General features: G+C 36.2%; 1 protein-coding gene across 5 annotated transcripts in view; it reads right to left on the bottom strand.

Moving 5' to 3' along the window:
* Positions 1-22,978, bottom strand: part of rbm10 (RNA binding motif protein 10) — a 367,172-nt gene that overhangs the window by 47,365 nt on the left and 296,829 nt on the right. For all 5 annotated transcript variants that reach the window (XM_039773885.1, XM_039773884.1, XM_039773886.1 and 2 more), the window contains 2 exons: positions 22,240-22,389; positions 10,203-10,265 (listed from right to left, as the gene is read on the bottom strand). In XM_039773885.1, coding sequence (XP_039629819.1) covers positions 10,203-10,265; positions 22,240-22,389 — 213 coding nt within the window. The remainder of the gene's footprint in view (positions 1-10,202; positions 10,266-22,239; positions 22,390-22,978) is intronic.

The raw sequence follows: 22,978 nt of genomic DNA on the forward strand, positions 1-22,978 counted from the left end.
GTGAGGATAATGTAAATACTAAGGTGAAATATTTTAATACTAAAATGAGAGCTACTGCTGACATAGTCGCTCCTGAAAAGACAGTTAAAAAATCCTCCAGCACTGTTATACCATAGAAGACCCAAAAAGTGTCTGATCTAAAGAAAACGTGTTGGAGAGCGGAGCATAAATGGAAAAATACTAAACTGATTATCCACTATGAGATATTGAAGGCTAAAATAACAGAATACAACATAGTCCGTCTTTAAAGGTGGTGCTATTTCTCTAAAATTATAAATAACAATGCTAGTAATCCCAGACTTTTAGTCTCTACAATTGATTGTCTGCTAAACCCTTGTTACTCAACGGAATGCCTCCAAAAAACATCCAGTGAAATGTGTGAGGCTATTGCTATATTTTTTAATCACAAAATTAATATTAGAAATAATATAGTACAATCCCTAATACTGATCCTCTTAAACCCCGGTACTCCATTTAAAACAAATTAAATTCTTTTACCAGGATAGATTTACCTGATTTATATAAAATAATTTCTCAACTGAGACCCTCCATCTGCATCCTTGACTGAATACCAGTAAGTTTTTTCAAAGAAACATCCGCCGTGCTAATTGATAATATTCTTGACATAGTAAACTCGTCATTAGATATGGGGGTCTTCCCAGACTGTCTTAAAACTGCTGTAGTTAAACACCTGCTCAAGAAAAATCTCGACTCCTCTGCTTTTGAAAATGTTAGACCTATTTCTAACCTGCCTTTCTTAAGTAAAATCATAGAAAAGGCAGTCATTAGCAGCTAAATGACCACCTCAATAAACATGCTATTCTTGATAAGTTTCACTCGGGTTTTAGAACAAATCACATTACAGAAACTGCACTTGTTAAAATGACTTGCGGGTAAATGCAGACAGAGACCGTGTATCTGTTCTCATCCTCTTAGACCCGAGTGCCACATTTGATACCATTGATCACAATATTCTTAGAAATAGTTTTAGTGGACGGGCCTCTCTGGCAGTGAGTTAAATTGGTTTGAGTCTTACCTGGCAGGTAGAAAATTCGTTGTTAGTTGTAGTGATTATACTTTAAAGACACATGATATTCTATTTGGTGTTCCACAAGGATCTATCCTGGGTCCACTGCTCTTTTCGATCTACATGCTTCCATTAGGTCAGGTTATTTCAAGGCATAATGGGAGCTACCACAACTATGCTGATGATACACAACTGCATTTATCAATAGCGCCTGATGATCCTGACTCTCTTGGTTCACTGACACAATGTTCTTACTTGTGTTTCTGAATGGATGAGTAGTAATTTTCTCAAACTAAATAAGGAGAAAACATACATTTTAGGCAAAAATGGATATAATGAAGGTATTAGAAATAAACTTGATCCATTAGGATTAAAAGTCAAAACAGAGGTAAAGAATTATTGACTTTGACCTCAATTTTAAATCACATATTAATCAGATTACTAAGACAGCATTTTTTCACTTAAGAAATTTAGCAAAAGTTAAATGTCTTTTAACTTTGCAAGATGCTGAGAAATTAGTTCACGCTTTTGTTTTCAGTTGGCTAGATTACTGTAACTCACTCCTCTCAGGACATCAATCGATTGCAAACAGTGCAGCTGCTAGAATCATAACTAGGAAAAGAAAATCTGAGCACATCTCTCCAGTTTTGAGGTCATTACATTACATTGGTTACCCGTGCCATTTAGAATTGACTTTAAAATACTATTTATGGTTTACAAAGCCTTAAATAATCTTGCTCCATCCTATATTTCAGAATGCCTTTCACCTTACAATCCAAATCATAACCTTAGATCTTCAAATGAGTGTCTGCTTATAATTCCAAGAGCTAAACTTAAAAGAAGCGATGAGGCAGCCTTCTGCTGTTATGAACCTAAAATCTGGAATAGCTTACCAATAGAAATTTGCCAGGCTAACACAGTGGAGCACTTTAAAACACTGCTGAAAACACATTACTTTAACATGGCTCATAGCTTCATTTTAGTTTAACCCTGATATTCTGTATATGCATTTAATTATCATGATCATTCATGGTAGCTCGGAAATCCGTTCTAACCCCTTCTTTATCTTCTGTTCTTTTTCCAGTCTTCTGTGGTGGCGATCTGTGCCACCACCACCCAATCAAAGCACTGTGTTGTCCCCTCCATTGAAGGATTGAAGGCCAGAGACCCACATAACCATCATCATCAAATTCTTCCATGTTAAGCCTGAAAACCATGAGGACTCTTTGAGATTCAATTATGTTAGGTAGAATACCTAGTGGGGGCTGGGCGGTTAAATGGCCTGGAACCCCTGCAGATTTAGTTTTTTTCTCTCCAGTTATCTGTAGTTTTGTTTTGATGTTTTGGTCCTCCCTGGCCATTGGACCTTACTTTCATTTTATTTTAATTAGCATTGCCTAATTTTATTTTACACTGCATTTTGTCTTTCTTCTCTTTCTTCCTTTAAAGCACTTTGAGCTACATCACTTGTATGAAAATGTGCTATACTGTATAAAGAAATTGTTGTTGTTGATCTAGATATATGATGCTGGTAGTACTTGCCACAGAATGCAGCAAATAACGTTAAAGAGGGTGCCACTCCACAATGAAAACATTTTTTTAAAAGATCTCTCCCGTATTAGCTTAACTACAACTATGGAGAAAGCAGTTTACCAAAAAAACTTCCATTATAGATTAAAGTAATTATCAAAGTAATGAAAATGCAACAATTCTGTACTATTTACACAAATACTTCTAATTTATCTATGTTTAATGAAAACTGTAAAACATAATCTTAGGAGAAAGTTTAAAAATCAAATGAAGCTCAAATAATTTTAGGGGACATGCATTGCTCTTTACTTCATTTGTAGCTACAGTGTGTATTTTTTATTACTCCCAGATTCTTGTGATCATAAGATTCTTCAAAGCAGAAGAATGCAGAAGTCTTAGATTAGGGGAAAAAAAAAAATAAAGAATATGCTACACCAGCGACTATTTTCACATTTTTGATTTGCCAAAGTTTAATTCTTGCTTTTCAAAATTGCTGACTAATCACATGGGAGGTTTAATTTAAAGCTTTATTAATAACTTTGTAATTTCTCTGTTTATCAGTAGAAGTATTTTAATAGTTTAATAATAATTAGTATTTTACTTTTGTAGTCAAGCTGGTGCCTTGTAAACACCAGGGCCCTTCATGCATACTTCCGTGCGTAGACTTCACACTATAACATGACATAAGCACAAAAGCGGAAATGATTGTACGCGTGAAAAAAATCCAGATGCATAAATCTGTGCAAATGCCAACTTCCATGTTCTTCCGCTACATAAATCCCGGTCAGCGTGAAAAGTAACACACGTGCACGCGCCTGCTATCCCACCCCAACTCTGCCCAGAATTACGCCTCTTTGAATATGTAAATCAATATAAATAGCCCATAAGCTCAGCCTTCTGTGAAGTCACTACGTGCTTCTGGGTTTTCTCTTCCTACCGCTCTCTGAATAATTAAAATACTTAGATGTATACGTGATATCATTTTCATGATGATAGCAGTTAAAGCATGTTATTAAACATGGGAAAACGGTGGCACAGTGATGGTTCATGTCCCGCGCAAAATGCTTGCTGCGCTGTGTGTGACCTTCGATGAAATAATTTATTGTAGCAGTGTTGTCTCTTCCAAATATACTAACCCCCAATTCTTTCTCCAAATACCCAATCGCCAAACAATCAGCTGTGTAATAGACATTAAGCCATCTGTAAGCTTAGAACGCTGATTCTTGAGAACTTTTAAGGAACATTGAAATATCTTCATAGTACATGTTTAATTATTCTATCCATCCAGTGTCGCGCCAGTCCCAGCAAGAATACAGCACGAGGAAGGAACAATCCAAGAACGGAGATCCAGATCCTTGCTAGCGCAGTGACACCGTGTCCTAACATGTTTAATTATTAACAATATAGATTTAAATTAAGTTAAAGTTTTATCTGTATAATATAATAAACATATTTTGCTTCATTTCATCTTAAAAATGATATCGTCATCATATGTAAATACGCGTTTTATAAAGTGGCTCAGGTTGTGCAATATTATAAGTGTAGTGCAAGTTTACAGTGAGGTGATTGTACTAATAAGTACAAACAGTTCTACAAGGAGCACTTGATTGACTGCGTTTATAGTTCTTGGGATGAAACTGTTTCTGAACCGCGAGGTCTGTACAGGAAAGGCTTTGAAGCATTTGCCATGTGAGAGCAGTTCAACAGACAGCATGGCTGAGGCAGCGTGTGCTTCATGCTGTATACCGATAATTCTCTTTCCAATCAGCTGTTGTAGATCTGTGATTCCCCACTCAGATACAGTGATATAAATACTCCGAGTAGTGTGGTGAGAGTAATATGGAAAAAGATGATCTGCTGTGGCAACCCCTAACAGGAGCAGCTGAATGAAGAAAAAGAAGGTGCAGTAAGAGTAACAATGCTAAATCAGCTATGGCATTTAGAATACTTTGGCTATTCCCTAGACCATTTTATTGTTACAGGTTAATTACAATCAGATGCTTTAAACTAATAAACAATATGCAGTTAGTTTCAGTGTATATGATAAAGCTACGTCTGGGATGTGGATCTAAAAAAGAAAGGATAGCCACACAGGAACAGTAGCACTGCTTTGATGCTGGGTGCTGCCAGTTTGCAAAACTGAGCAGAGAACTTGTGTACGCAAGGGTTGGAGCTACCGTAGAAATGTGCGTGGCTTTACGCCAAGTTTAGGTTTTATACATTATGATTTGAGCGTGGAAACGTTCGTAGGCAACATTTTTGTGTGTACGAACAGTTTATACATGAGGCCCCAGGTCTGTGGTTAAAATGTTATGCCATGAACATGGAACATGGGCTACTTAGTGTATGAAGTTAAACATTGTAAAACATTAACATACAAGTATTTACTGATTGAATTATATATTGGGAGAGTGGCATTAAACAGGCTGTTTTCTTAGGATTCTGAGGAGGTGGCTGGTGCTTACATAGTCACTTCTTTTGTGTGAGATGGTGACCTGTTGCTGATTTACAGTGAAAAGACACGTTTACACTTTGAAGGCTTTGAATTAAAGTCTGCTGTATTAAATGCCATTAAATCATGGAACCCAAGTTTACAATGATTGTCTTACCTGCATTCAACATTACAATAAAAAACAGTGTCCTCTATAATATACAACACTTTATTCTTGTGGAGTACTGAGTGAAACATCATCATAATAATAATAGAAGCACCTGATTCAATAATGTAACAAATACAATATGAGCTTCTAATGTCAAAGACTGAAAGAAAAACAAGTTTGTAAAGGAACAGTCAAATATGGGGACTGTATAATATAGATATAGCCAATTTGAGAACTTTTTGATTCCTCAAAAATTGGCTGAGAATTGGAAAAATGATATTTTTGTGCAAATTTTCATTTGATTTTTTTTTCTGAAGAATTAAGCTGTAGTGGCAAAGACAGTAAAATCTTGACAATATACACATCGGATAAGCATCCACTTTAGAAAGACAGACTAGAAATGGACAAATAATATTCAGGGAAGACTAAAACAAATAATATGATGTGTTAATGTCTGGATAACACAGTGTTAAAATTTCAATTTTACAATTTTTATTGTAAAATTTTAAAGGTTCCACAATTTCTTTTAATAAAAGATATTTGTAATCTAGCACATTTTAAGTAGATATTTTTTTATTTTTTTTTTGGTGTGCATGGCAGCATGATATAGTTTGGTGCTTATACTATAATCGAAGTGAGAATCAAATTATATCCTTATCAAAATGACCTGGATCATTACTTCCTCATGAGAGGGAAAACTAATTCTAATATTGATTGAGATCACAAAAGGAATTTGCAGGATTTGATCCATACCTTATGTTATTTTAAAATGCATTTATCAGTTTCATAAAGGAGGTTTGCTTGCTCTCCCCATGTCAATGTCTGTTTCATCCACGTCCTTAAATATCCTCTTACAGTGCAAAGACATACACTTTAGGTGGACGGGCAATGCAAAACTGGCTCTGACTCTTCTGTGTGTGTTTTCACCCTTCATGCTTGTTGGGATAAGTTCCAGCATCCTTTGTGACCCTGTTCCAGATAAGCAGGCTTAGAAAGTATAAGAATGTATTGATGTCTCATATGACAAAAACAGACTGCTCAGTATAATCAGACTTTTAGCACTGCATAATAGAGTTAGAGCAATATCAAAATTTCATGATTGTAGTGATCAATAATGATAGTTTTCTATTTTACAGAAATATTGTTAAAATGCCATAATTAAAAAAAACTACACATTGAAATACAAAGTAATTTTACATTGAAACAGAACACAGTATTGTCATTAAAAAAATCTAATTCACTGTGTCAAGGGTTTTAAACTAGTTATTTTAATGTAAGAAGCTATAAACTAGGGATGTGCATCAGCACTGATGTCATGATTTGATTCTGTTCAAAAATGCCCCGTTTCCACATTGACTTTACCTTGACTGAATAAGTGTGCACTATATATTTGAAGTGGTGGCTTTCTTAGAAAAGATTAAAATAATGTGACACATTTCAGTAGCACTTTATTTGAAGGGTATGTACAAAGTGAAAAAAAGAAAGCATTTTAAAACGAGAATCTTGCTGGAGGGTGTTGACAGTGGAATTAAACGAATGGAACATAAAAAAAAGGCCATCATGATTGATCACACCACTATTATGGAGCTACTTCAAGTCAACAACTTACTTTGAGCACATGCTCACTTTGGTATTGCAAGCTAATCTGGAAATTCTAACAATTGCACACTTGCTTTGCCGAATGAAGTGTGTTGCAGATTTTCTCTACCATAGCATTACACTTGCCACATGCTTAAAGAGAAGCAATGCATCTTGGACTTGGCAAAACACAAACTTGCGTTTGATGCAGTTGCACAAAGCAAAAGCACATTGGAAATGCTAGAAATGTTTTTGGAACAACAATGAGTCATCTCAGCAGCACTGTAAATAAGGCAGCAAGGTTGCTCCTGGTGTGACTGGCATGCGGTACACTTGTCTGCAACACATCTGCTACAGGTGCCCAGTAGCTTTTAATGTGTGATTGTCATGTAGGAATCTGCTGCGTAGGGCTATTCTCTCTGCTGACCTGAGAGACATGGTGATGTTTTGCTTAAAGCCCACATATAATAACTTCAAAAATATACATCATTTGTCAAAAGCTCTGACAGAGTGCTTAAGGACGTAAGAGACAATGAAAATGAAATGAGTGGAGTAACTGTTCTGTTTTCAGGCGATTTTCAACAAACTCTTCCAGTAATTCAAAAAGGTACCATGGCCGATGAGGTGATGGCATCCATAAACTCATACTTTACATTGAGTAAAATTTACAAGTAAACTAATACGATTAATAGGAGAGTTCAGCTGAAGGGAGACTGTTTAGCTGATGCATTTTCACAATTGCTTTTGAAAATAGGCAATGGGCAAATAAAACAGACTTCTAGTGGAGATAATGAAATTCCAAACAATGTCGGAAACTTAGGGTCAACTCCATTGAAGAACTAGCCAAGAAACTTTACCTGGATATTATAAATTTACACAAAAAAACTGATTCATGGTTGTAATACTTGACAAACTACAAAGTGATAAAAAAAATATTTTTATATCGATTCTGTTTTAGATCATGAAGAAGCAGTTCATTATCCTATTGAATTTTTAAAACTTCCCTAATCCTCCCATAATGGCTCCTAATAAACTGTTTTTTTAAAGTTGGTACACCAATAATGTTGTTATTAAATCAAAATGCTCTGAAACTATGTACCTGTACTCATTTGAGAGTGACTGCACTGCAATCCAATATTATCAAGGCTTCAATAATAACTGGGCATGTAAAAGATGAAAAAGTATTTATTCCTCGGATTCCAATAATCCCCAGTAACAATCCCTTTGAATTTAAAAGGCTGCAATTCCCTGTAAGAGTTTGCTTTACTTTAATTATAAACAAAGCTCAAGGGCAAACTCTGTCGGACGCTGGCATTGACTTGCAAACCTCTTGCTATTTACACTGTTTTATGTGGCATGTTCAAGGGTCAGTCAGAGGGACAATTTATACATTTTGGCTCCAACAGGAAAAACTAAAAATGCTGCATATAAAGAAGCTGTAGTTTAAATATTTTGAGAAATTTAATAAAGCAACATTCATTTATTGTTAAAACTGTATATAATCCATTTCTGTGTGCAGCAAAGCGCATGGGTTCTGCTAATCTCTTTTTTTCTGCCTCACTCCGCACTGTCCGTGCAATGCGGCCGCAGAGAGCTTAAACTACTTGGCACATCCACGTAAAAAAACAACAAGGGGTGAGCGAGCTATCTTAAAGGCTTTTGCTGGACGTACTTCGTTGTAAACTGAAATATATACAAAACAAACATACAGGCATTTACATGTGTACAATCAAAGACAATAAAGAATGATTTACAAAGCAATACATAGCAGACAGTGTACATTAAACAATAAAGCTTTAAAAGACACTTACAAGGCGAGTGATTTCCACGGATGGATCAAGACAAAGAGAAGCGCGTAGACAGAGGTTCAAATTGCTGCGTACCACAACTAACCAGACCCAGGGGTTTATATACCCTAAGGATACGTTTTGGACGTGACTGAAACAAGAGATAAAGGGGTGCCTACGTGATAGACATGGGGTGTATTGTATTCAAATGTTTATTATGGGACCTACGTGCATTATGCAAATTTCATAGACTTTTATAATACCACTGTGAGTGTGGGACGTGACTGACTGGTGTGTTAAATGACAAGAGCACAGTTCAACAAATAACAGTCTCAACTAACAAGATGTGGGGCAGAACAGTCTTCATAAAGATCAAGTGCATCTGGTTTAGTTTCGTATATGCATTCAATTTCCTTTATTTTAAATAAAATGATCAAAGTATATAATTTGTTTGGTTTAATCAGTGATCTATGAGGAGAGACAATGTGCCCAATGGCACTGAGCGGACATCTATGATGGTACACAGAAATACATAAATGCTTTCTGACAGCCTTGGCAAGGTGAAATAACTGATGCATGGCCCTTCCACCAAATCAGTGGATCCTCTTCTTTTAGTTAACACAAAACAGATCTTTATCTCTGCTTTCACTTTTTCTTCAGGGGTGGAGGTTTATACATATGCAACAAAATTTAGCATATGTTTGATTTGCATCCACTGAACAGTGTCATTTCCAGGCAGAGGAGTAGCTTCAGTGACAGACTTTTGTCACTGTCCTGCTCCACTGACAGACTGAGGAGATCGTTTCTCCACCACACTATGCGACTCTTCAATTCCACCCGGGGGAGTAAATGCTAACATTACTCAAAGTTATTGTCTACTTTTACATGCATTTTTATTACTATTTAATTTAATATTGTTTTTTGTATCAGTATAATGCTGCTGGATTATGTGAATTTCCCCTTGGGATTAATAAAGTATCCATCTATCTATCTATCTATCTATCTATATATTTCAATGGTGGTGTTTGGCCAGATGGTTGTTTCAATGCTGTTGTTTTTTGAGTTGTTTAGAATTTTATACACAGCAACCAAACATGAAGTTTTCAATCTGACCATAAATGGCTATAAATAATATAAATATTCTACTATGTAACATGTTATTTAAAATGTAAACCAATTTGTTCAACTCTATTCTAATGTATATTTCTACAGGAATGTTTTAATTGAACTTTACCTCCAGCCTTATGAATCAATCAAAAGTTATTGTAGCCTGTTTTAAGCCTGCTAATTTGAATGAACAAAATATAATGGATGGCTAACCCTTTGCACCATACAATATGGGTAATACATACATCAGGACAATATATATCAGGACTTGAAATTTGTTTCTGAAATGTGTGTGAATCCTCCCTTAAACTTAACACAAGGGGTGATTTCAAAGAGTTTAAAAAGCATTTTGATATTAATGTTTCAGCCATTTTTTTTATGTCAGAGCTTTTTCTTTCTGATGTTTACCACTTACACAATGTGTTTCATTTCAACCATATTAAAGGCATCCTTCATTTTGTGACATAACCAATTTACCCTTTATAATTCCAATAACATGTATGAATTTCTGGACTAGGTAATTATTTTTCTTAGCATAAAATACCCATTTGTAAAATTAAATTTACTACTTACAACACTTTCTTCTGTTCTTTTTAAATGCTCCATCAAAGTGTGTGGTCGTTCTGTCAGTGCGCCCTGAAAAGAAGGCAAAATTAAATTAAACCATGGCAGGCAATATTTAAAATACTCAGCAACTGAATCAATTAATATTTTTACTTTGTTGAAAGAAACAACAACTCATTTATATATTCTGTGCTAATCAAAGAGGTTTAGTGAGGCTGTGTGTTAATTAGATGATAAGTCACCACCATCATCCTTCAGTCTCACAAATTATAATAGTGTGGTTTTCTTCTGTGTTCAGGAATTTATCTAATACGGTCATACATTTAGTCATTACTTTTAGTCCTGTTTCTACTTGAATTTTGTTTTTGCTTTTTTTTTTTTTTTTTACAAAAAAAAACTGCTAGCTATTTAAAAACATAATGATAGTCTCATTGCTTTTTTTTTTGCATCAAATAACATTCCATACAAGCAAGACAAGTTTAACAAAACTTTGTCAAAACAAATCAACCCCCACCCATTATAAAGAGAGCTAGGCCAGCAGAGTAAAACTTTAAACTGGATCCTGCCCTGGAAACATTTGACAATTTTAAACTAGACAGATGTACTTGAAATATAATTTTAAGTTGAATAATTATATATACTCCACCCCTTTTCTGAGTGAGAGCTCTTTTTCCCCCACTGTACTCTTGGACTGCTTTAAATGTACAATATCCCTAACAAGCATGCATTTGTTTTTTTAAAATCCTATCCCATATACAGTGGAACCTCGAACGTCACGAACGTCTTGGAACATGTACAAATCAGTTTACGACCAAAAGTTCACCAAACTTTTGCATCTGTTCACGACCACACACTAGGTATACGAAGAAGCAAGTTTCCCTTTCGGTTTATGCGCGCCGATGATTTCTGCACGTGTTCAGTCTCTCCATGTAAATTCCCTGTGCAGCGAGCGACAGAAAGAGAGACAGCGAGAGAGAGCAACAAACACGCGAGAGAGACACAGACACACGCACACACACACACACACACACAAGAGCGTTTATGAGACACACACAAGTGCGCGCGAGAGAGACTCACGCACACATGCGAGAGAGAGAGAGAGGGCTGGATGCATGAGGCCGAGAAGACAGTTAAAGAATGCACCAGGCTTGTTTTTCTGTTGGATTTTAACCTCCACTTCACTTCTGTTTACAGCTATCAGTTCGTAGCGTGCATTGTTACAATGTCACTTTTCTTGGTGGTTTATTAAATTACGGATTTTTCAAATGTTCATTTTTTTTCCCTGTGCTTAAAACATTAAAAAAAAGTGTTTTCAGCAAGCGGTTCGTAGCACTATAGCGCAAACTCTTGCAGTGTTATTTTTCTCCGTTGTTCAAGGTTTTCTCAGTGTTATTCAATGTTTTTACATTTAGTTTACTATTACGCTGTGCAGTCTATGGTATAATTAACTATATTTGTGCTTAAAAATCTTTAAAAATATATATTTACATACAGTTCGTACGGTCTGGAACAGATTAATTGTACTTACATACAATCCTTTGGGGGAAATTACTTGGTTCACAATCAAATCGGGTTACGACCTGAGTTTTGGAATGAATTATGGTCATGAACTGAGGTTCCACTCTATCAGGATTTGGCAAGGATTCTGCCCCTAGGCAATGCCTTTGCTTGTAATTTATTTTTGGGCCTTCCGATCACTGTGTCTGTTGCCATGCATGACTAACAGAGCAGCAGTTGAGGGAGAATAGAAATAAAGGGATCTAGACTGAAGCTCTTTGCTCAAGCATTGCGTTTCCTGCTTTTGTGATAATCATGGGATCTTGATGCTTAAAGATGCAGAAAACTAAATTTCATGGCACCCTAACTATATGTCAAACTTCTACTGTGCCATGAGACAAGAGAAACTGGTGCATATCTGTAATTAGCAAACTCTTTATTGAAACTTATTTACATTTTTTAAAATGGCAATTTTCAAATGGTGTTAAGGCTTGAAGATGATCAAGTCAAGTCGGGGAGCATGCACTGGTACAGTGCATTGCCGCACCCACTACACAACGAAACAACTCAGGATCCCGGTTGGCAACCTCCCAGGCAGACACGCGGTCTAGTCCCACCTTCCGGAAATGACCCTCTATCTGCCACAGCCAGGTGTTACATGGGTGACCCCTTGGCCTGGTCCAGCCACTAGGGACCCCCAACAATGAGGATCTTACGAGCTGGATCACGCTCTGGCAAGCGCGCCACATGGCCGTAGTGCTGTAACTGACGCTCCTTCACAATGCAGGTAATGTGTCCCATTCAGGACTCCATGAGCAACCGCTCATTCGACACAAAGTCAAACCAATGGTACCCAAGGATTTTCCAAAGAGACACAGTACCAAAGGTGTCCAGCCTTCGTCTATGGTCACTGGATAGCGTCCATGTCTCGCAACCATATATCAAGACAGGAAGCACCAGGACTCTAAATACTTGGATCTTCGTCCTTTTGCATAGATATCTGGAGCGCCACATACTCCTTTCCAGCGACCTCATGATCCCACATGCTCTCCCAATCCATCTACTAACTTCATAGAAAGAGTCACCGGAGACATGAATGTCACTGCCAAGGTAAGTAAACCTCTCAACAAGGTCAACACTCTCTCCGCAAACAGACACACAGCTGATGGCTGTGCCCAAGAGGTCATTGCTGATCAGAAAGAGAATTATCGGTATACAGCATCAAGCGCTGCCTCAGCCATGTGCACAGTCTATTGATCTGCTCTCAAATGGCAAACACTTCAGAGCTTTTCCTGTACTGACTTCGTGGTTCAGAAATAGTTTTATCCCAAGAACTATAAACACAATCAATCAGTCCATCAAGTGCTCCTTGTAGAACTGTTTGTACTTATAAGTACAATTACCTCACTGTAAAGTTGTGAAACAGTTATAATATTGCACAACCTGCGCCACTTTATAAAGCGCGTATTTACATATGATGACGATATCATTAAGATGAAATGCAGCAAAATAAAATGTTAACATTATTTAAATAACCTATATTGTTAGTAATTAAACATGTGAGGACACTGTATTGCAGTACTAGCGACGAGCTGGCACCCCATTGTTCCTGCCTTGCGCTGTATTCTTACTGGGGCTGACATGACACTGGAAGGACAGATGGATAGAATAATTAAACATGTACTATGAAGATATTTCAATGTTGCTTAAAAGTTTTGAAGAATCGGAGTTCTAAGCTTACAGATGGCTTAACGTCTATTACTGTGCTGATAATGTGGCGATTGCGTACTTGGAGAAAGAAAAGGAAGGAAAGGAATTGGGGGTTAGTACGTTTGAAAGAGACAGCACTGCTGCAATAAATTATTTCATCGAAGGTCACGCATGGCGCAAGCATCTTGCGTGAGGCAGGAACAAGCTCGTCACTATCACTGCGCCACAGTGTTCCCATGTTTAATACATGCTTTATCTGATATGATATGAATACTGAAATTATATCAAGTATACAGTATTTTAATTATTCAGAGAGCTGTAATATCACAAATGTAATGGATTCTGTGTCCTGTCGGAGGAAGAGAAAGCCCGTTTAAAAAGCACGTAGTGATTCACACACACATAGCACATAGAAGATCAAATACAAAACAAAGCATTTAACATGCTACTTTAGTTATGATGGTATTTGAGAAACCAGTAGATGATTTTAAGATGAAGTTTATGATGATCTACTTTAATGACAAAATAAACTACGTGATTAAAGTGGAAATTTCAAGATTAAAGTTGACATTTGAAGCTTTTCCCCCCACTGTGTTCCCTATTTTTTTCTTTTCTCTGTACCCTAATAAGCTTCCATATGATTCTCAGATGGTGGGCTACAACATGCCTTTTCACGGTGACTGATATCTGACATCTTTTTTATTTTGGACACTGTGCGACTTTGTGAACTTGAGCTTTTCCAGCACTTTATGTCACTCGATGAACTTCCTTTTGTTTACACCACTGTTTAAACTAACAAATAGTACATTTTTCCTTGCTTCCACTTTGTATTTGCTGAAATTCTTCTATTTTCCTCCGTGCTTTTGCCACTGCCTTTTCACAGAACGTGGAGCTTAAGGGCTATTTATATTGATTTGCATATTCAAAGACATGTAATTCTGGGAGGAGACGCTGTGGGACAGCAGGCGCGTGCATGTGCGTTACTATTCATGTTGACTGGGATTAATAGAGTGGAAGAATGTGAAAGTTGGCATTCGCACAGATTTATGCATCTGTATTTTTTTTGTATGTACGAACATTTCCACTTTTGTCCGTATGCCATGTTTTAATGTGAATTCTACGCATGCTGTTATGAATGAGGCCACTGGAGAAAACTTCAACCATGTTTACTACAGCCTTTCCAGAAATTCTACGAAAACTACACGAAAATAAGAGTAAGTTAGAGAGTAAAATTAGAGTACTTGTTGCTCAGCTTGAAGATGTTAAGCAAACGTTTGTGACTCACACTGAAATAGGTGAACAACCAATATCCACCGCTGACCAAACGGCAATGTCTACAAAATCAGAATGCAAAGTGCTTGCAAACAAACTGGCTTTGCTGTAAGACATATATAGAAAGAACAACATCAGGATCGAAGGTCTTAGTCAAAAACATGAAAGTCCAAACCCTGTGAAATTCACAGCTGTACTATTCTCTAAAATAACTGGAGAGGATTTCAAATTGGACACTGAGATCTTTGCAGCCTACTGTACATTGTACGTGGATCAAATGCCTCAAAACCAAGAACCCTGATTGTTTTTTTCAACAAACTACAGGCTAAATTAACTTAATGTTCCCTCTCAGACAGAAAGACAGAGGGCTGCCCCCCTGGTTTCCAGCAGGGCCACGGGTCATGAGTGGGGGCACGTGGACCTTTCCAGGGTTTTATTTAGCCACACTTCCGCCATACCTGGAAATGTGGCCAGAAGAAACTCGTTAGGCATTTGGAGTCCTTCCAGGTGAAGAAGAGTGGAGGCGGATGGACTGGCGACAAGGAAGGGAATGTATTGTGTATTGCAGTGTTGGTGGTTTGTGCATTTTTATTATAAATAAACGAGAAGCTGTGTGATGAACTTGTGTCCTGCCTGTCTGTGTCCAGGTTAGGATGGCGGTATGCCCCCTGGTGGCATCACACAGTCTACAGAAAAATCCTAAGAGAGCTATACAACATTCAGTATATTTACATGTATTTTAATGAACAGTGACCCTTAAATAACAGTTTCTAAAATACCATGAGAACTCTTACTATGGTCAGAGGAACTGGGATATTAATCAGAGAGAAACACAAGTTGATTTTTCTACAGGTAACCCAGTTATTTGGCCATATAAACCTCTAAACAGGTTACAGTTAAGGATTTTGTAGTCTGCATATGCTTTGTACGTGCTTCCAACAGCCATTGGCAGAAAAGATGGAAGTGTCTGCAAGAATACATTTCAGGAGGCAAATACTTAGGCAATCTTATTATTATGTCAGTCAGTCGGCTGAAAAAAATCAAATGAAGTGATTCCTGAAATATTATGTTGATGAGCTAAATAAATAGTGCTAAGCTCAGCAGCACAACCTCAGGAGCAATGTTGATGGTACCGCTTAAAAGTAACAAGTAATTAAATTTACCTTTAAAAGTAATTTTCCCAACTGCTCTTTGTTTTCTTTTTCAGATTCATGGGGACCATTGATCACGTTTAATTTTTAGGACATTGGACCATTTTGACAAAGCAGAAATCCATGCGCATGTAAACAGGCGTTTTTAAGAACCAGCTCTCTGCCTTAGCCGGGCTACTTACCTTATCCCATTTTTGTATGTGCATGTAAATTCACTGACTGTTGATACACATCTTTTATCCAATAACCCTGCTACATTTATTTATGTTGGGCCCAGTGGGGGCTGTGAGGTCCTTTGGTCTGGAACCCATGCAAGCTTTTTTTTCCCTCCAGCTTAACTGCAGTTTTTATTTTTGTGTGTGTCTGTCCTGTCCATTTGAACTTACCAGCTAAACCCTTTGACCTTTATATGAAAATCTGCTATAGAAATAAATATTGTTACAAAAGGAAACAGCTTATGAGTGTTTTCTTAAGTATAAACAGCTCATACAACATTTGGTACAGTTTCACAGCATTCACTTCAAGCCTTCCTTGTTTGAATTAAATGATGTTCCATTAGTGTATGATGCAGTGTATTGCCTTCTGCAATGCTACTTTAGCAAGATTTGTGAAATAAGCACATTGCCTAATGTGGGTGGCATTACTCTTCTGTATATTGCTGTACCAACACAGGTTTAAGTCAGAGGGCCAAGTCTAAAAAAGGCCATACATCTACTATACAATTTCCTTTTCAGTTTTAACTAAACAAGGAAAATACAAAGTTAAATCAGTCAAGATCGTGGAGTTTAACATTTGAACGACCAATCTTGCTTGAATAAGAAGACTGCATCCAGACAGTTTTCATTAGTAAACAACAGAGAAAGATCAAAAGTTGTAAGCATAATCTTCGCTAGTATGTATAACTAAGTAGTTCTAACACATTAATAAGCTGTTCCCCAGTTAATGGCAAGTGTAAAAAATAAGTTCAAGTTAAGTTTAATTCTGTGAAAGATTCTTCAAACATGAAACTGTCACATATAATAATATACACTTGTACTGGAGCCATTCCGGCTAGAAATACAGTATCAAGCAACATTCTGGACTATACAGTACTATACAGCACCAATATGCAGTACAGTTTAAAGTTTTAAAAAAGTTACATTATTATTATTACAAATTATTAATTTATGTTATCTACATAATAAACACAATACAATGATCAGTAGGGACTGGTATCATTAGGATTTTATCAATACCGATATCAACACCAATACTCCTTATTGATGCTGATACTTATTAATGCGCTTATCAATACTACTCGCTATAACGTGGGGAGATAATGTGTGTCTTGAAGGGGGGTGGTAACTGAGGTTAAGGGTTGTTGTCATTTCCCTACAGTTGAATTTTTTTTTTTTAAACTGAGAACTAATTCTGTTTGTTTTTGCATTGCTTGTGTAGCACCCCTTAAGCTTTAACTGAGGGAGCTGACCTGACTTCAGTTTTTTTTTTTTAAATAATATATCTAAATATGACATTCTTGTTATACTCTCTTTCTCAGCACTATTAATGAACAAATCTGTGTTGATAATCTAATGAACTAAATCTTAATAATTTACCCATTCTATATGACAAAAGATAAACTAATATTTTAACCAATTAATTTAGCAAATTACATAACTTTACCATGAATTAAACCCATCGTTACTGCAGCCCATTTAATGTAATTATACTCACATGCTAAATCACTATCCTCATTTTCCCCTTTAATTAAAAACACACAAGAACTCAATTGTTTAGTTTAACTACATGAAATATTATTTACATTTATATACCCATACAAAATCATAAATTCAGTAGATTTAACAGATTTTACAGGAAAACAATTTTAATGTTTGCCTAACAGTCTTTCTCTGAAAGGATAAAGAAAAAAAAAAGTAAAATCCCCTTATTAAACCTAAGTCGGCAAAAAAATAATAGAAAGAAAAAAAAGTAATGTAAATGGTACCACGCATAAACATTGCAAGCTTGGTACTTGCTTGCAATTACGGTGTTACTCGGTGACTGACTCCTTAGCTCTAATAAAGCATACATAAATCACTCGTTTCCAGCAGAACCAAACCTACAATAGTGTCCATCGTATTGAGTGTCAAGTTGGCTGCGATAGTTGGGTCAGCTGCAACAAGATCCGGCAGTAACAATGAACTCCAATGCCCACCGACATCTCCTTTGTTCAGCCTTTCACGGACGACACCCCATAGCTCACTGGTTTGGCATTCTCACCTTAGTCCATCCAACCACTAGCATGTCCACGTATTCTTTACAGACAGTTAACTCCATTGTGGAATTAGCTCTGTTAAATAAATTTCTAGTTTAATATTGAAATAACTAAAGTTCTCACAGAGGCTATTTATCGACAGAGGCCATTTATCTGTTCTCATCCTCTTAGATCTGAGTGCTGCATTTGACACCATTGATCATAATATTCTTAGAAATCGCCTTAGTCAATGGGTGGGCCTCTCTGGCAGTGTCTTAAATTGGTTTGAATCCTACCTGGCAGGGAGAAAATTCTTTGTGAGTTGTGGTAATCAAATCTCAAAGACACATGATATCCGATATGGTGTTCCACAAGGCTCTATCCTGGGTCCGCTGTTATTCTCAATCTACATGCTTCCGTTAGGTCAGATTATCTCAGGTTACAACGTGAGCTACCACAGCTATGCTGATGACACACAGCTGTACTTATCTATAGCACCTGATGACTCCGACTCTTTCGATACACTAACACAATGTCTTACTGGTATTTCTGAATGGATGAATAGTAATTTTCTCAAACTAAATAAAGAGAAAACTGAAATTTTGGTAATTGGCAATAATGGATTCAGCGAGGTTATCAGAAATAAACTTAATGCACTAGGATTAACAGTTAAGACGGAAGTAAAAAATTTAGGGGTAACCGTTGACTGTAATCTGAATTTTAAATCGCATATTCATCAGACCACTAGGACAGCATTTTTTCACTTAAGAAACATAGCTAAAGTTAGACCTCTTATATCATTGAAAGATGCTGAGAAATTAATTCACGCTTTTGTTTTCAGTAGACTAGATTACTGTAACGCACTCCTCTCAGGACTACCCAAAAAAGACATAAATCATTTGCAACGAGTGCAGAATGCAGCTGCTAGAATCCTAACTGGGAAAAGAAAATCCGAACACATTTCTCCAGTTTTGATGTCACTACACTGGTTGCCTGTGTCATTCAGGATTGATTTTAAAATACTGCTTATGGTTTATAAAGCCTTAAATAATCTCGCTCCATCTTATATATCGGAATGCCTGACACGTTATATTCCAAATCGTAACCTTAGATCTTCAAATGAGTGTCTCCTTATAATTCCAAAAGCTAAACTTAAAAGAAGTGGTGAGGCGGCCTTCTGCTGTTATGCACCCAAAATCTGGAATAGCCTGCCAATAGGAATTCGCCAGGCAAATACAGTAGAGCACTTTTTATAACTTCACTTTAACTTAATACTGATACTCTGCATGTTCAATTCTTCATAATAACTATTCATGGTGGCTCTAAAATCCGTACTGACCCCTACTCTCTCTTCTGTTTCTTTTTCCGGTTTCTTTGTGGTGGCGGCCTGCGCCACCACCACCTACTCAAAGCATCATGATGCTCCAACATTGATGGACTGAAAGCCAGAAGTCTACGTGACCATCATCATCAGGTCCTTCCATGAAAACGCTAAATACAAAGAGGACTGTTTGATTTATGTTAGGTAGATTGCCCAGAGGGGACTGGGCGGTCTCTTGGTCTGGAACCCTACAGATTTTATTTTTTCTCCAGCCTTTGGAGTTTTTTTTGTTTTTTCTGTCCACCCTGGCCATCGGACCTTATTCTTATTCTATGTTAATTAATGTTGACTTATGTTTATCTTTTATTGTGTCTTCTATTTCTCTATTCATTTTGTAAAGCACTTTGAGCTACATTTTTTTGTATGAATATGTGCTATATAAATAAATGTTGATTGATTGATTGACAGTAACAGTTTAAAATAGTTATCCTGTTGACCACTTTATACCGATACCTACAACATTACTCTCCGCTTCCCTTTTTTCCTTTTCTTTGTCTCTGACCTGCACCCTCATTGGTTACCATTCAAACCAATAAAATAAGTTAACATAATAACCACAGTTTACTTTTAAGTTTAAAACATAATAAATTTAACTACATAACAATTTAACAACACGCATAATAAAATAAACTGCTTTAATTCAGTTTTATTTATATCATGGACATTATATTAGTACCTCGTAACTCAAGTTTAAAAGGGCTACAGTTATGGTTGTAAATGAACTAATCCTTGGTTATCAGGACAGGTCAGTTCAAACTTAAGGTAACTAACTACCTAGCAGCTGGCAATTTATGCTGTGCGTATCTAACCAACGTAACACTACTGCATCAAATTTCTGCTTGTTGAGTGATGGAGAATGGGGTGGACATGGGTGTCTGAATTCTAGTACCCAACTGACGAAGCTGCAGCTTCTACTTGACTGACGCTGTCTGAATACAAATTAAAAATGAAGCTCACAGTGCATGTCCTAAGTAAATAACTGCAGACTTACTTTATAATTAAATGACTGTTACCTTGACTTGACACTGTCTAGACAGTCACATTTTCAGTTTGGCTAATTCCAGCAGCCACTTTCTTGAATCTGCCAAACATGCTGCACTGCTTCAAATTTATATAATGTTTGTTTAATGAAGTTGCTAGTGTTACCCCTTTATATGCAACTACCTTTTTTATATATTGTATTTACTTGCATTTTCATTACATTTACTAAAGTAAGGCTACACTTTTGAACCCTATCTGTCATGATAACTGGAGAGCACAGCTACGCGACTAAAACATGACTGCCTGATGCCTTCATTGTCATCATCGTTAGGAATTTAAAAACACTGCAAATGTTAGAATGAATTAATGTTACAAAAATACAGAAAGTGGCACTGTTCCTCTACAAGCTTATTAATATTTTGGCACAGATCAGTCTGGAACCGATGCAAACTGAATACCGTTTTTTCATACCCAACCCAACTGATCAGTCTTACAAATTGGGATACCCTGTTATATTTTATCTCGTTTTAGTTTAATTTAAATTTAGAAGCATTTAAATTAAAGGAATATTAATACGTTTGCCCAAACTGACAATTTAGTTACAACCCCAAATACTTTTACTGTTTAATTTCAAATGCATCACACACATTTTATGACCATGTTGCTAGGGGCGGCCTCCCAGAAAGCACTATGCACCAAATCACTGATTCTTTGCTGTAAAATCCTGAGCAGCACTCAGTGCAGCATCTGAGATTACAGATTTATTTCTTGAACAACTTATTTGTGCTTTAGTATTTTGTGTCTTCTGGTTCACAAATCATAGCATTCAACTTCTTGACTGTATTTACAGTTTTAGTGTGTCAGTTTTGGCAACACATTTTTTAACAACATAATTTATTTCTAAATGAGAACCTGAAAATAAAGAAAACTGATTCTTACAAATCAGTGACGGCTTTAAAAATGTCTAACCACTTTAAATTTGCAACATAAGAAAAGTCATTAAAAACTTGATTTCCACGTACAAATGAGTAATATTCAAACTGTCACAACCCATTAGTCAAAACACAGAAATCGACATAATATGCTTAACACAGTACTTAACAGATTTTGTTCCAACTGAAACTGACAACTTTAATGTACCAATTAAAAGTCATTCCAATTAATTACATTAACCTGTGAAGAAAAGAAACAAAAAAATAACAATCAATTATTAAAAGTTGATAGTTGAATAATAAAGGGAAATGTTTTCAAAAGTCTTAGCCAAACTAAAATTAAACTGTCAGTCTTCTTATCTGGGGAGATCTTTTCTTGAGCTACCTCACACAACAGACCAAAAACACAAGCAGAATTGGAAATGGGAAGACTCCAAGCACATCTTTATTAGTATGCCAAAATTTGACAGAATCCATTTTGTTAACAATAGTAATGTGAAATTTAAATCCATTAATTTTCTACATCCACTTGTTCTGTTAAATGGCAGCTGTAAGCCTGAGCCAATTTAGCAATGAGCACAAGAACACAACTCTGGTCCAGACAACAGTTCACTACAGTATAAGATTGGTCATGGAAAAAGCATATATGCCATGTTTGTAAAGAAATAATTTTGACTTGAAAAATACTGAACTTATCTTTTAAGTATTTTCCATGTTCTTATTTTTAGCTTACCTATGGTATGGTGTGTGGTTTCAACTACTGAAAATCTTACTAGTATTCTAGATTTATAGCTCTGTAGAAATATTATTTGAAATAATTTATAAACTAATATGCTAAATATATTTAAAAATATGCATTATGTAGTGAAATGATGGCTTCAATATTAACCTTTTTCTCCAAGATAGCATAGCCCGCATCTGCACTGGCAGACTCCCTTCTTTCATCATCTCGCAAAGAATTCAGAGGTGTAAAACTTGAACGAAAATTCTCCTTATGTTTGTTGAGACTTTTTGCCCACCGCTCCATATCTTTTGCTATCTATGGAAAATTTTGAAAAAATATTTAAGTTACCACATCAAAATACCAGCTTTCAAAGATACATGCCATTTAATAATCCAATGCATAATATGTCACCATGTATTATACTATTATTCCAGCCTTACAGAATAATAATATCAATATTCATTAGTTCATCAGTAGTGAGTTAAGGTCCCTAAGATAGAAAATTTAATATCTTCCTGCTGAGAGTATCCTTACTTACCTTGGTCATCATTCTAACTGTGTATTTTCAGTATTAGTGTTACATTTTTCACATTCCTTTATGTATAGCAGCAGATAGAAGGAGCAGTGTATACATCAGACAAAGCAAAACTATTACACATTTTGTAAATTTACATGAAGCAATATTTTTTCCAGTCAGGTTTCAGTCTTTAATTATTTGATTAACTAGAACTGCATTATAGAAACACTTTCCTGACACGTTTTTAGTAATTCTGTGGCATGTGATGAAGCCAACAGGTTTGAAAACAACCACACATTACAAAATTAGAAAGGAAAAGGAAAAACAACACTCATTTTTGTGCGAAGGTACTGAACGTTTGATGAATGTTGAGATAAATAAAGGAGC

The sequence above is a fragment of the Polypterus senegalus genome, chromosome 13, assembly GCF_016835505.1.
Source record: "Polypterus senegalus isolate Bchr_013 chromosome 13, ASM1683550v1, whole genome shotgun sequence".
Lineage (NCBI taxonomy): Eukaryota > Metazoa > Chordata > Cladistia > Polypteriformes > Polypteridae > Polypterus > Polypterus senegalus.